At 41.5% G+C, this 14,388-nt stretch overlaps 1 protein-coding gene across 1 annotated transcript; it reads left to right on the top strand.

The window, feature by feature from the left end:
• Positions 1 to 9,033: 9,033 nt before the first annotated feature.
• Positions 9,034 to 13,511, top strand: gnat1 (guanine nucleotide binding protein (G protein), alpha transducing activity polypeptide 1). The gene is made up of 8 exons (XM_080787918.1): positions 9,034 to 9,154; positions 10,440 to 10,482; positions 10,595 to 10,736; positions 10,940 to 11,097; positions 11,373 to 11,501; positions 11,607 to 11,736; positions 11,886 to 12,039; positions 12,265 to 13,511. The coding sequence occupies exons 1-8, from the start codon at positions 9,049 to 9,051 to the stop codon at positions 12,453 to 12,455; spliced, it is 1,053 nt and encodes a 350-aa protein (XP_080644044.1). The 5' UTR covers positions 9,034 to 9,048; the 3' UTR covers positions 12,456 to 13,511.
• The last annotated feature ends 877 nt before the right edge of the window (positions 13,512 to 14,388 follow it).

Raw genomic sequence — 14,388 nt, 5'->3', positions numbered from 1 at the left:
TGATGAGGGTCGATGGCATGCCGTATCCGGTTCAGGATCATAAAGTTGTAGACCTTTGCCGATTCACGTCAGGCTGATGCCTCGGTAGTTGTCTGGCTTCGAGAGGCCCCAGCCTTATGTTCGAGAGAGACCATACTGTACTGCTTGTTGTTTAACCACTTCTTAAGCCCTATTACAATTAATATTTGCAATAGGGCTTAAGAAGTGGTAGAAGCTTGTCGATATATCTAGTACAAACTCAGTCACAACACATCACAGTGTGGTGCAGAGCTTGTAGATCTGATCTTAACATTTCTGGAAAAGCAATGCATCCTACTATAAATGCTCAGGTACTGGGTCCAATTCAGCACTTTTGATGATGATGATCATGATGACGATGATGATGATGATGATGATGACTAAAAGGCCAATAATTCTCTGAAAAAGTGTCGGTGATTGTGACTCTGATTTGAATCTTGACTCCAACTAAATTTTGTTGGTGGAAATTCCACATGGTTTCTCACAAAGATGGTTTCTTGGAAAGGATGTTGTTACATCCTTTCCAAGAAACCATCTTTGCGTGGTTGTATACCTTGCAAATTTAAATGTGGCATTTCCACCTCTCATGTGGTTATCTGATCTTCTCTCTGGCAAAACAATGGCAATCTGCATAATTTCCACCTCAAAAGTCACTTATTTTCCCTTTGCTTTCTCGATGAGAAGCAAAAACATAAATTATACCCAACATTAGTGATATGAACTACTCCCCATACATTAACTTCATGTAACTTATATTTAGCTTAAAATAGAAATCAGATGGTGAAAAATCACACCCGTGTGAAGTGAGGGGCTCTGTTATCATCATACATCAAAATACATCATCTCATTCCGGCCAATTAGAATTAGCATCAATACCTTCGTCTTCAATGTTTGTCTTTACGCAATGTTTGTGTTTACACAAACACTCAAAGCTGACCATTCATTGTCAATGGTATTTAATGTTTGATTTGGGACAATGACGTAAAACTGGCCATCCTACTCTAAATGTGCCACGTCTCTGTGTATACGTGCGTGTGTGCGTGCGTGTGTGTACGGTTGTAATGCACGTAACTCGAGAAACGTTTGCCTCACCGACTTCAAATTCGACACACGTGTTCCACACCCCCGCAGGGAGTGCAGTGCCCGGCATCGAGCCGGTCGGACCCACACCTGCCAATTGATTACTTAACCAGTACACTTTTCACAGTCCGTTTGCACTCTTCAGGCACATGCATTGCAGACAGACAGACAGAGGCAGACAGACAGATACAGAGATCTCCATACAGTATGGGCACAAAAGAGACACAGACAGATAGTTCAAACGGGTGCTATGACAAGTTGACAACGGGTATTATTTATAGGGTATCATTTAGAAATGACATTTTTTCTAAATGTCACACAAATTGAGTGCCTCCAAAAAAGGAGCACCAAAAGAGCAGTGACACAAGAATTCCGTACTGTCCTCTCGCAAAGGAGATGTCCACTGTAATCAATAAACATTGGCATATTCTCTCCACAGACCCAACTCTCAAAGAGCACTAGTGACTTGTCCCAACCACCACAGGTGGTCTACACTGGAGACCACCCGTGAAGTCTGACTGCCTGTCGGACTCAGTCCCTGTTGAGCCCTGTACCACCAGGCAACTACAAATGCAACAACTGTCAACAGTGTAACTTCACTCGTAAAACTAATACATTCTACCACCCACACACAGGGAAAGTGTTCAAGGTCAGAGGCATTATTTCATGCAAAACTACTAATGTGATCTACAATGCTCAAATGCCCCTGTGGGCCAGCCTATATTGGCAAAACGTCCAGAGCCCCCAAAACAAGGATCACAGAACACAGAAGTAACATTAGAAATCATGACACAAAGAGTCCCATTGCACTACATTTCAGTGCTCTTAAGCATAATGTTTCTTCTTTAACCCATTCTGAACGGGAACCCGTTTTGGTGTTGGCATTATGTTAATCTTTAGCTATTGAAAAACAGCAGATCTACAAGCTCGTAGCGCGCCACCGAGTGGCGCGCTACGAGCTTGTAGGTCTGCTATTTTTTGAAAAATCGAAGAACAACTGACATTTTTAGAATCTGATCTCAGGTCAGAATGGGTTAATCAGACCAGTGTGTGTCCAGTGGAAACCTCGTATGAATCTGATCTCAGGTCAGAATGGGTTAAACTATGTGCCATATGTGGGTATAGAACATGTTCAGCTCCCACGACGTGGTGATGACAATGAATGCTCTTCTGCTAAAACGTGAATTGTTCTGGATTTACACTCTGAATACTATGTCACCACAGGGTCTTAATGAAGAAATGGACATCCGCCCCTATCTTTGATGTTAGTTCTTAATCTGGGCATGGATCTGTCTCCCCCCCCCCCCCCCCTTGTGTCTTCAGGGATTGCCCCTACTTATTGCAATTAATGTAGTTTAATGGAGGATCCTCTTACCACACACTTAATGACAGCCTTAACAGCTCGATGGCTGTGTGTTGGTATTTGTATTTATGTTGCTCTATCTATTTTCTAACCCCAAGTAGATGGCCTGTTTTTGTAGAATGGTGAATCTTAGATAATGTATTTATGAATGTATTTAAAACAACTTCTGGTTCATTATGTTGTATACAATTGTCTGAGGAGTGACATTTTGTGATGTATATTTATTGTTGATTTTCTATCATGCATGTGTCACTTTACTCTTTACTCTTTATCATTGCCTTGTACCATCTCTGACTTGTTGTGATCATGTGCTTCTGTAAAACACGTGTTCCTCTGTGTTCATCTTTAGTCTTTTGATTGATTGATTGAAATCTTTATTAACAGTTTGCAGAATTACAGTACATTTCAAGCACAAACTCAATACAAAGACTGTTAACTGTGAGTGGACGACCCAATTAAGCCTTACACTTGTTTACAACAGGGTCCACATTGTTCAATTCATCAAAACATTTAGAGACAAACAAATAGACACTTCTATGTAGTTAAGAACAGAACAGGAATTCATCATATAGGAAGCGAAAAAGGGAAAAAAAATATATATACAGTGAGGGGAACAGGGGGATAAAAGAAAACGAAAGACAGAGTGTAGGGCGCCTGCACACAACACCATGCGTTGATGCCATGTGTGCATATGTGCAGGCACCCAACACCACGTCCATACAAAAACATAGTACAATCCATAGTACAAAGACAGAGTGTAGGGCGCCTGCACACAACACCATGCGTTTATGCCATGTGTGCATATGTGCAGGCACCCAACACCACGTCCATACAAAAACATAGTACAATCCAGATAAAAATTCAGCTTTTACTGAGGAAGAGCATTGTGCTCCAAACGTCATTCATTCATATAAAGGCACGTATCACTAGCATCTGAACCCACAGTGTGCGAGACTTCATTCCTTATCACTGTACTGTACTGGCACACCCGAAATCATCATATATACAGTTAATAATATGTGCGTGTGTGTTTGTGTGTGTGTTAGGTTGCGCACAGGTGGTGAAAAACAACCATGCTGTTTTCCTGCTCAGACCCAGGCAGCCAGCCACACACATAGGGCCTAATTCACAACGGTGTTTATATGCTCATATCGTGAGCGTACAGGCATTTACGAGGATTGATTCCCACATTAGTGGGGAATTCATAACCATGAACTTGGCCGTGACGTTGACGGCAGTTGGTCGTAAAATCGGCTCATTTCCATGTCTGCTCAGAAGGTGGTGTTCCCTGATCAAGGCATGCGTATATTTATTTAGAAGGCTTTATAGTCTTCATGCTGAATCAATTAATAGTCCCCAAACCTCAAATAAGATATGTAGGCTGTGTTCCCAAAATTGGTCAACACGTTAAAAAAGTTATAGCCTATATATAGTATCACCAGCTTGTGCTTGTATCCCTATAGGCCTATGCATGCATTCTATGGTTCACAAACATGATGGTCTGACAGACAGACAGTTGATGATGATCATTACAACACGTTGCCAAACACCGCCCCTCTCCCTGTAACTCGCTGATCAGCATGTCGACAGAGTCTCAGCCAATTAAAGTGTCACGTAGGCCTAATGATTTAAATAGACTATCCCTTTGCTGCATGAGCACCTATCTGCCTCCATTTGCGTCATGGTATTAATTTATAATAATGTATATTGATCACATGGACGCCACACATAGCCTAATAACTCTTACCTCGATGATGAAAGTTGGATCGGATTAAATCTAGTCTTTCAGAGTACAAAAACGGATTAATTAATACCTCAAGAAAAAAATAGAAGTAATCTGTCCTGCATTATTCCATTTGCTTTCCAAATCCGATGTAGTGGGGCAGCGCAGGGCAGGGAATCAATCACCCCAGTAATCAATAAATCAAATAGGCCTAATGAAAATGATCGGATTTGAATTTTACCGCTGCAATTGCAGTGCACATGCAATTCTTCAGTAAGGGCTTTTTATCATTGCCGAGTTTTGATATAGTATTTGGTCGTGTTTAACTTATTTCTCATTATCGTGAAAGTAACTGTATTAACATCAGTTAACTTATTAACATTCTGCAAGAAGTGAAGCAATCTCGTGCCAAAATAAGTTGGCAAGTTGACACGTTTATATGCGGTGCATAGTTTGATATGATATGAATCCCTCCATTAATCAATGCAGCTCTGATTCATTTCGGATATCCTTTTTACCGTTGCAAAGGCGAGTGCCATGCCACGTGCATTGTTCAATAGAAATGGCTCTTTATAAGTAATATAATTGCCAAGTATAGGCCTAGCCCTAGGCTATAGCCTTGAGCTTGAACTTAATTCAATAAATGAACGAGTTGGTTATGAGAGTAGCCTATACTTTTTAAACCTTCAGTCAGTTGACACTGCGAGAGACTCGCAGCACTCGCCTATCAAAATAAGCTGATCTACCAGTTCACGCACGCAGTGCGGTGCATTGCATCACCCGAGGAAAGATATTTCCTGTTGCCTTATATGGCGTGGAATGGGCGTGGATGTTCAATTATACCAGGCGACACTAGGCGAAACGCTTGGGAAAGAGGCGAAATGAGATACACAAATGCAGTCATTACACCACCTTTGCTGCATGACATGACATGGGAGCTTGTCGCAGCTTGATCAGGCGGATAAATACGCGATCATTACGCATTTAATTTACACCTGGTCGCATATCTCCATTGTGAATGAGGTCCATAGTGCTCAAACCCAGGCAGCCAGCCAGCCAGCCACACACCTAGCTCCGTAAGGGAGTGCATGGTTGCACCACTCAAAAACTAACATTCTTAGACTACAAGAAGATAAGTTATATAAAAAGTGGGAAAAGTGGGATCTCTTCTTCCAGCCTATTGATAATGTATGAGGAATTCAATGAATGTATCCTGTAATGCAGGCTTTTTTCTTTTCTTTTGTTTCCTTTTTGTCTCTTGCTTTGTTTTTTTTTCCTTTTTTGTATTGTCTGTTTATCAATAAAAATTAAGTGAAAAAATATATTTTTTTATTTTTATTATCGTGAGAATGATGGCTTCCATTATCACATTGCAACTTTTCAGGAATAGAAAGCCTGCAGTTTCTATTAGCTTGGATTCCCCATCGATGATGTCACTGGTCAACTGGTCAGTGACATCCCCCCATCCCCCCCACCCCCCCGTGACGAGAGCGTTTCATTTCCTTATGCAAATCGGCTACTTTCACCGGTTGATAACTTTGATTTGTCCTAATGTCTCTCTCACTCACACACACACACACACACACACACACACACACACACACACACACACACACACACACACACACACACACACACACACGCATCAAGTGGATTAGGATCACTCACTACCTTCAGATTGAGGTCAATAAGATCTGTACACCTTTCAATCTAGTATTAGTATCCAATGTGAAATAACACTGTCTGCCCCGCAGGGACTGATATGGAACTGGTATGTTTATTCCGTCTTATATAATAACTCTATTCAGTTTAACCTGTATTAAATGCTTTGTCTCCCCAGGACCCAAACGTACACAAATACATTATCAATTAAAGGATCCATTTTCAACCTATGTCCAATTGGTCTCCCTCACTAATGCTCATTATAACATGGAATCTGCTCTGTGTACTGTGTTCAGGAAGTTCAGGAATCCAACTACATAGTAATCTGAGTTCCCAGAAGTTCTCACAAGCTCTCACGACATACAGGGCGGGGCGAGAAAACCTTCCGGTGACATCATTGATGGGGAATTAAAGCTATAAACGTTCTATTCCTGGTAAGTAGGCAGGTTTCTGAACTGTCCACAGCCCTCCTCTGAGACACAGAGTGATGAGACAAAAAATACATTATAATGAGCATTAGTGAGGACCAATTCTATGAAGACAGGTTCCTCGCCTGAGTGAAGACCTCGCCCTAAAGGGCACGCATCCGCCTGGGTGACGGCAGACTGCTGGGCGAGCACTGGCGCTTTGGCATGGGGGGTCAGATCAACATGGAATGAATTCTGTACTGGCCATATGGAGCATGTCTTAAGTGTACAGGGTTTGATGAGGTCAGAACAACACATGTAATGTCAGAACAGGTCAGCTCCATACAGTATATGGAGATCTAAGGGTGGTAGCGGGGACATTCTCTTGAGTGTACAGGGTTTGATGAGGGCCCAGGTATAGGGACATAAAATGCCACAATTTATTTCTCTCATAGGAGGGCTGTGGGCAGTTCAGGAAGCGTACACCAGTGACATCATCATTAGGCGGATTTTTTAATATATATATATTTACAGTTTTAATATTGTGAGAATGATGGCTTCCATTATCGCATTTCTATTAGCTTGGATTCCCCATCGATGATGTCACTGGTGGACAGGTTTCTGAACTGCGCACAGCCCTCTTATGAGTAGAAAAAAAGTAGAAAGAAATGAGGCATTTTATCATGAACATTAGTGAGGACCAATTATATAAAGGTAGGTTGAAAAGTGGTGAAGTGGTCCTTTAATCTTCGGGCCTGGGACTGCCGGGCGTGGTTGCACGAATAACTTTGGGACAGCCCCGTCTAGAGTTGGAATGGACAGGTAGGCCTGTTGAGAAGTCTAGTTCTCGCCGGCTGCCGGGCGCGGCTGCACTAATAACTTTGGGGCAGGCCCGTCTAGAGTTGGAAATTTCAATGAAAGTCAAAAGGGAGACATTGAAGAGGAAGGATGGACGGGGAAGGATCAAAATATGGATTGTCAGAACAGGATATGGATTTAACTGCGACAGCAGGTCGCATTTACTAAGACATCAGGGTCGCCACATCTCCATCCCTGATGATGTGACATGATGTCACGAGACCTGGGCACCCTATATGGTGCCCGTCGGGCACTGCCCGTCACACACTGGTGCCCCACACACTGACTGGAAATGCGTGATTCCATTTAACTGCGACCTTCGGTCGCAATGAAATCACACCCGTCTGAAGTGAGGGGCGCTCTGATGTGGCTAATTAATTTATACACTATAATGGTTGAGGTAATGACAAAGAACTGTCTCAAGTGGTCTTTATTATACGTACGGATGGATGTTATTTGACAGATGAGCTTGTGGCAAGATCTTCAAGCAACATAACATGGGAAATCAGAACACAAGTATATATTGTCTCAGTTCAACCCACGTGAGGGGGAGAATGAGGAGAGAGGAAGAAGAGTACAGGGAGGATCTGTGCGTTAAGACCTTGACACATTGACAGAGTCAGAGAGAAAACATTATTATAATTTGTCTTCAATGTTTGTGTTGGGACGAACACTCAAAACTAGCCATTCATTATCAATGGCATTCAATGTTTGTGTTAGGACGATGTTTGTGTTTACACACACATGAAATAAGAAGATCCAAAATGGAAAGACACACATCTCAAAAGATTTGACGGGTGCTGAACAAAAATAAATACACACAGAAAGAAGGTAGAAGGGTCTTCATCAGGAGATTCCTGATGAAGACTAACTAGAACTGCACTCTGTCGAGTGCCTACTTGCGCTTTGCACACACTAGGCCATAAATTACCTACTAGTGCGCAAGCAGAGCTCGCAAGTACTGCCAAACGCTACGAACTTTCAACTCTCTGGCTCGCAATGGTGACGTAATAAAGATAGGTTTCAGATTACATACATCGTGTATGTATATGTAAGTTGTATTTGAAAATGCCTCTATGTATATATATGTAATTTGTAAGTTGATTAACAGTATACTGTGGTTACTTGGGTCGTTTGATGCGTATGTCCGTAGCTGCGTATGACACAATGGGCTAGCACCCCTCAAAAAATAATAACAAGAAAAACAACAATAATACATCTCTATAATGACATGCCGAAAATAGGGACACATGTCCCTGTCGGCATGCTGAACAGGCCGGGGGAAGTGCGTGGGCGGCCACCCCAGTCCCCAATGACACGTTTTGCCATGACGGGCACGCACTGGCATGGGGGGGGGGGGTATTTAATCTGCTAAGGCCTCCCGCAACGTTTTTCTTACTTGTACTGGTTTCTCACTTGTACTCTAACATATATGTTGTGTACTGTATGTAGTCGTCACAAAATCCCAAGACACACCTGGACTCACGGTATACACTGTTTGGGAACCACTGGTCTGGATGAACATACTGAATCATTTTTTTGTTTTTATTTGTTTTCTTCATGTCAAACAAACAATGGGTGGCTGCTGGCCACTTTCTCTTTTAAAGGCAGCTAAGAACAGCGCAACCAGATAAGCGCTTGAGCCGATGTGAATTTTCCGCTGAGCACAGCAAAGCTACCCCCGAAAGTTTAGATGGCTTCTACGCTGGGGCCTCACCTACGCATGACACCTTCCTACTCTTCCCCAAAAGCGCCCTGTCCTTGTGTCCCATTGGTCACCTCCGGTCAGGTGGGCAGAGGATAGTCACAATCCCTTTATAAGACAGTCAAAACTGCTGAGGGTATTAGCTGCCATCAACTAGGACCTTACTTCCATCTTTTTCTTGCCGTGTGTGTGTGTGTCGAGTGGCCGAGCCGCCGAACCTGCAGGGATCAGGATGGGGGCCGGAGGCAGTGCCGAGGCGAAAGCTTCCAAAGAACTGGATAAGAAACTGAAGGAGGAGGGCGAGAAGGAGGCCAGGACAGTGAAGCTGCTGCTGTTAGGTAAACACAGATGTAGAATGAGTGGACTGAAGGGCCACCATGCAGACGCTGTTCTTATAAATTGAAGGCCCTCATAGGAGGGTTCATGAGGCCAGTTAATATTTACAGACTAATATGAGGTGATATTATGGGCCCATCTATCTGTATGATGTACTGTTGATTTGTAGAGGTTGGATTTTTTTTATCAGAATGGAACAAGTCTCCCAAAGTTGCTTGTGTCTAGGTTAAAGAGTGCAGGGATGAGCATATTTTGAGTAAACTCAGAGTACAGTATGATGTTTTTTGATTGATTGATTGAAATATTTATTAACAGTTTGTAGAATTACAGTACATTTTAAGCACAAACTCAATACAGAGACTGTTAACTGTGAGTGGACGACCCAATTAAGCACTTGTTTACAACAGGGTCCACATTGTTCAATTAATCAAATCATGTAACATGAACAGGCCAGGGTATTACATGTTGCTGTTGAAAATCATTATCCAACATCATAATTTAAGCGTGGACCATTTCAATTAATTTGAAACAGTGAGGACATGCAACGTCTCTGAGGAGAACTCCAGCTTAATCACCTTGTCATTGTACTGATCAGATACTTTAGTAAATGCTCACCTCAATCCCTTTTCTAATCCTTAAACAACATGTGTTCTATTAGACACAGGGACTTAATTAGGAAGCAAGCCCTGTAAAATAAAAAATAAAATAAAAACAAAATACGATTTTCTTTTTTACAACTAAAGTTGTGTATGATAAGTGTTAGGTCAGGGATAGAACATTCCACCTGACATCAGCTTTGGAGGAGCTTAGGCTTGAAATAAGGAGCATTATCTCCTATCAGATTAGTGCTGCACCCTAGAGGTAATCTTCAATAAATATGATTGTACTTTGTTATATACGCAGTTCAAACCCGGAAAAATTACTAGTTTGCATCATCTAAACATGAAATGTTATAATTAATCTGTCAATCTGAATAGAGTTTTTTTTATTGTATTTTTAATTCCTTAATAATAAATATGTAAAGCGCCTTGGATGAAGGCGCTGTATAAATGCACCATTTACCATTTAAATCATTATAATACTTTTGTATGGCCACTGTGCCATAATGTCTTTCATATGAATGTAAAAAGTCTGGGCATTCGATGCCCACTTGGCTTCGTACCAGGTGATACAACATGGCTCGGGCTCACCTGGTACGAATGCATACATGGCGGCTCGGGTTTGAATCCAACCTGTCATCCTCCTCTCTCTCACCCACCATTCCTTCCTGTCTCTCTCTCTCTACAGGTGCTGGAGAATCAGGGAAAAGCACAATTGTCAAACAGATGAAGTAGGACATTTCATGATCTCTCTCACCTATTATCACATTGTGAAGGCTAAACTTGTTAAAATTGTTACAACACATTATCATGGTCATATTTTTGTTTTTTATCCGTCAACAGAATTATCCATCAAGATGGTTACTCACCTCAAGAATTGTTGGAATTCATCGTCATCATCTACGGCAACACCCTTCAGTCCATGATGTCCATCGTCAGGGCCATGGGCACATTGAATATTGGCTATGGTCACAATGATCAGGCGGTACGGATCATTTAAGATTAATTTACACTACATCACACGTCGGTGTCGCTTGCATGTTTGTTATATTCAAAATCAGTTTGTTTGTTTGTTTTGGCAAGTGACACCCTTGTAATGTTCGTAATTTGGTACCACTTACTGTATATGGCTTCCCACAACAAACCTTGAGTGTGTTTGTGTCTGTGGCTCCACCTGTCTGTGTATAGGATGACGCCAGGAAGCTTCAGCACCTTGCAGACACCATCGAGGAAGGCACCATGCCAAAGGAAATGGCAGACATCATTATACGTTTGTGGAACGACGCTGGCATCCAGCAATGCTATGAACGAGCCGCAGAATACCAGCTCAATGACTCCGCCGGATAGTAAGTCAGCTCCTTTCTGCTACGGGAAACTTCATAATGGGTGTAAAATGTAGAAGAGTAGCTGGTGGCTGACAATAAGTAGTTTTAGTACCTCTCAAATACAAAGGGGCAGTCGATGAGTGAGTGGTACTGTATGTCTTTGGTTTCCCTTGTGGGAGATCAAGGTTCAAATCCGGGGTGGTTTCCTAAGAACTAACGAGATGAGTAAATCTGTAAGATAATGTTATCTTGTGTGAAAACCACTTGTGTGATCAGAGAAGTTCATTGTTTCGCAGCTACCTGTGTGACTTGGCGAGACTGGTGGTGCCTGGCTACATACCTACAGAGCAGGATGTGTTGCGCTCAAGAGTAAAGACCACTGGTATTATCGAGACCCAGTTCGGCGTAAAAGATCTCAATTTCAGGTGAGTAAACATGATAAGGCAATACACTACAGTATTTTCTCAAGATGAGAACACCAATAACAAGTCTACAATAGACGATAACAATGATGCTATCTTTCCATGCAGAATGTTTGACGTGGGTGGACAAAGATCTGAAAGGAAGAAGTGGATCCATTGCTTTGAAGGTGTGACCTGTATCATCTTCATTGCTGCTCTGAGCGCCTACGACATGGTGTTGGTTGAGGACGATGATGTGGTGAGAGACTAAGACAAAAATAATAATACAGTATTTCAAACTAAATATTTTGGTCATCCGTGACCGTCCGTAAACCACTTTCATTTGACCGTCCGTAACCAAAGGTTATTTCTTTGACATATTTCCCTTTTTCCCCCCCCCTTGTTAAGAACCGAATGCACGAGAGTCTGCACTTGTTCAACAGTATCTGCAACCATCGTTACTTCATCGCCACTTCAATTGTGCTCTTTCTGAACAAGAAGGATGTGTTCACTGAGAAGATCAAGAAGGCTCATCTCAGCATGTGCTTCCCTGACTACGATGGTGAGATCACTAGCAACACAAACGTCTCTGTAAACCAGTGCTTCTCATAGTGGGGTCGAGGGACCCCCAGGGGTCCTTGGGGGGGGGGGGGTTTCAGGGTGTCCCAGATAAATTATTGGAATTATTGTAGTGCTGGGGAACTGGGGGTCACTGGAAATTAAAATGTTTGAGAACCATTGCCGTAAACCACACAAATTAAACTTACTTTGAAATCTTTCCACTCAGGCCCCAATACTTTTGAAGACGCTGGCAAATACATCAAAGATCAGTTCTTGGATCTCAACATGCGTCGAGACATCAAGGAAATCTACTCCCACATGACCTGCGCCACAGACACAGAAAACGTCAAGTTTGTGTTCGATGCCGTAACAGACATCATCATCAAAGAAAACCTCAAGTCTTGTGGTCTCTTCTAAGAGCCACGCTGAGGAACCCAAAAGCAGGTGGACGGCGTTAATTTAACATGACCATTAGCTGTTGCCTGCTGATAACGATTAGTTAAATACTATGTAAAACATTTTACTTCTTTCACAGGCTGTTACTTTAGGCCCGTTCCATTCCTGATAGCCCCTTGGCATTTCAAACTGCGAGTACAATCTACTCAACAAATCAGGACATGAACTGTGAAAGAAAACAGAAGACTTTCCCCAGACAAACAGCCATTTTTCACATATTTCACATTATATAACTTTGACCAAAGGTGTTCGAGGTCAAGGCAGACCAGAAGGGAGTTATAAAGTCAGAGGCACATTTCTGCTGAGCTTGATTTCTATTCAGGCTATCATTAATTTCTCTTAAGTCTGGCATCCAATAGGAAGTCTTCATTGCAGTGTTATGCAGTCTGTAGTTATGATCTCAAGGGTTCTTTCAGCAGACAGTGATTTACTGTTTTACCAGAATGTGAATAGCAGGGGTGCACCGATCAGGTTTTTGGAGTAAATACCGAACACCAATTTATTTTTTTAAAGAAAAGTTTTACCCTCTGCTACTACAGTAACTGTACCGGCTGTTCTTCTTAAAATGGTCTTATTATTGTACCCCTATGATGACACTGTCTTAGTGTCTTTGCATAGACTTGTAGTTTGATTCTGGTCGTCTATTATTAAACACAAAGGATAGTGGCACATTTTGGATTTGGTAACTTGGATTTGGTAACTGGTAAAATGAAGTAATTTGCAATGTAAATCGGACAATTTATCATTTCATTTTTGGTGTCCGATAAATCAGAGCATCGCTAGTGTCAGGCAAACCCAAGCAAGATGGAAAACGGATCACTCATCACCTGCATACGCACTTATGTTATACGTTATGTTATAAAGACTGTATTTTCAGTAGAAAAATGCAGTACTGCATAGGACAACTGGAGCTATACAGTGTAGGGAGGTAATATGCTCAAATACAATGGGCAACTCTGTCAGAAAACGTAACTTTGCACAATAGTTGGAAATCCATTCAAACCAATTTCTGTTGTATCATTAATTAATTGTTGAGATGTACCATCAAGTGTATAGTGAAGATGTCATTTGCATTAATTTATGAAACATTGGGAAAAGCTGACTACTGTATTGGCCTCTGAGACAAATATATTGTACAGAATAAAGACCATTCTAATAATTTATTGAAGCCTCTTTAGAACATTTAATCTTCCATTTTTCACAAATAAACAGCAACACAAGCAATGCCGTGTCTACTTATTTTGGTATTTATTAATACTTTTACAGACTGATTTGAGGACATTATTCTAGCATCATCATGACCAGTCGAACTGATTTATTCCAAAACGAGGTCTACCACAGAGGGAATTATTCAAGAGGAATGTCACCAATTTTAGGAATTCACAATTCAAGTTACCCTTAAGTGTGCCCTTAAGACTTAAGTAGACCATTTTAATCAACACATGCTGTGCAGTGCATCCAAACAAGTTTGTGGACATAAACATACAGTACTGTATGCTTTAAGTTTAAAATTACATTTTGATAAGCTTTATTTTAAAACACATAGAACACCCATATCCCAAATACCATTTGATCAAAATCACTGTCAATAGAGCTGTGCGTTAACTTAACATCACAGTTTAAGTTTGATGATGAAGTCCTCCGACTTCCTTTTCTGTCTCCAAGGAAATAACAGTGAGTCAAACCTATTCTGAACTATGCCAGGGAAAGTGTGTGTGAATAGAAAGTGTATTTAAAATTCAGTGTTAACCTCTGCAATGAAGTTCTAGGATCTACCACATATACATACCTAAGACTGTCCCAAGACACATGTAGGAAACAACCTTTTCCAAGACAGTCCTCTTCTTAAAGTTAAAAAGAAGGAAAAACAAATCCGTTAAACCCTGAGTTCTTT

Source organism: Protomyctophum bolini (assembly GCF_963924005.1).
Source record: "Protomyctophum bolini genome assembly, chromosome: 2".
In the NCBI taxonomy this organism is placed as follows: domain Eukaryota; kingdom Metazoa; phylum Chordata; class Actinopteri; order Myctophiformes; family Myctophidae; genus Protomyctophum; species Protomyctophum bolini.
The sequence above is the reverse complement of the archived record's forward strand: the minus strand, read 5'-3'. Positions and strand labels throughout refer to the sequence as shown.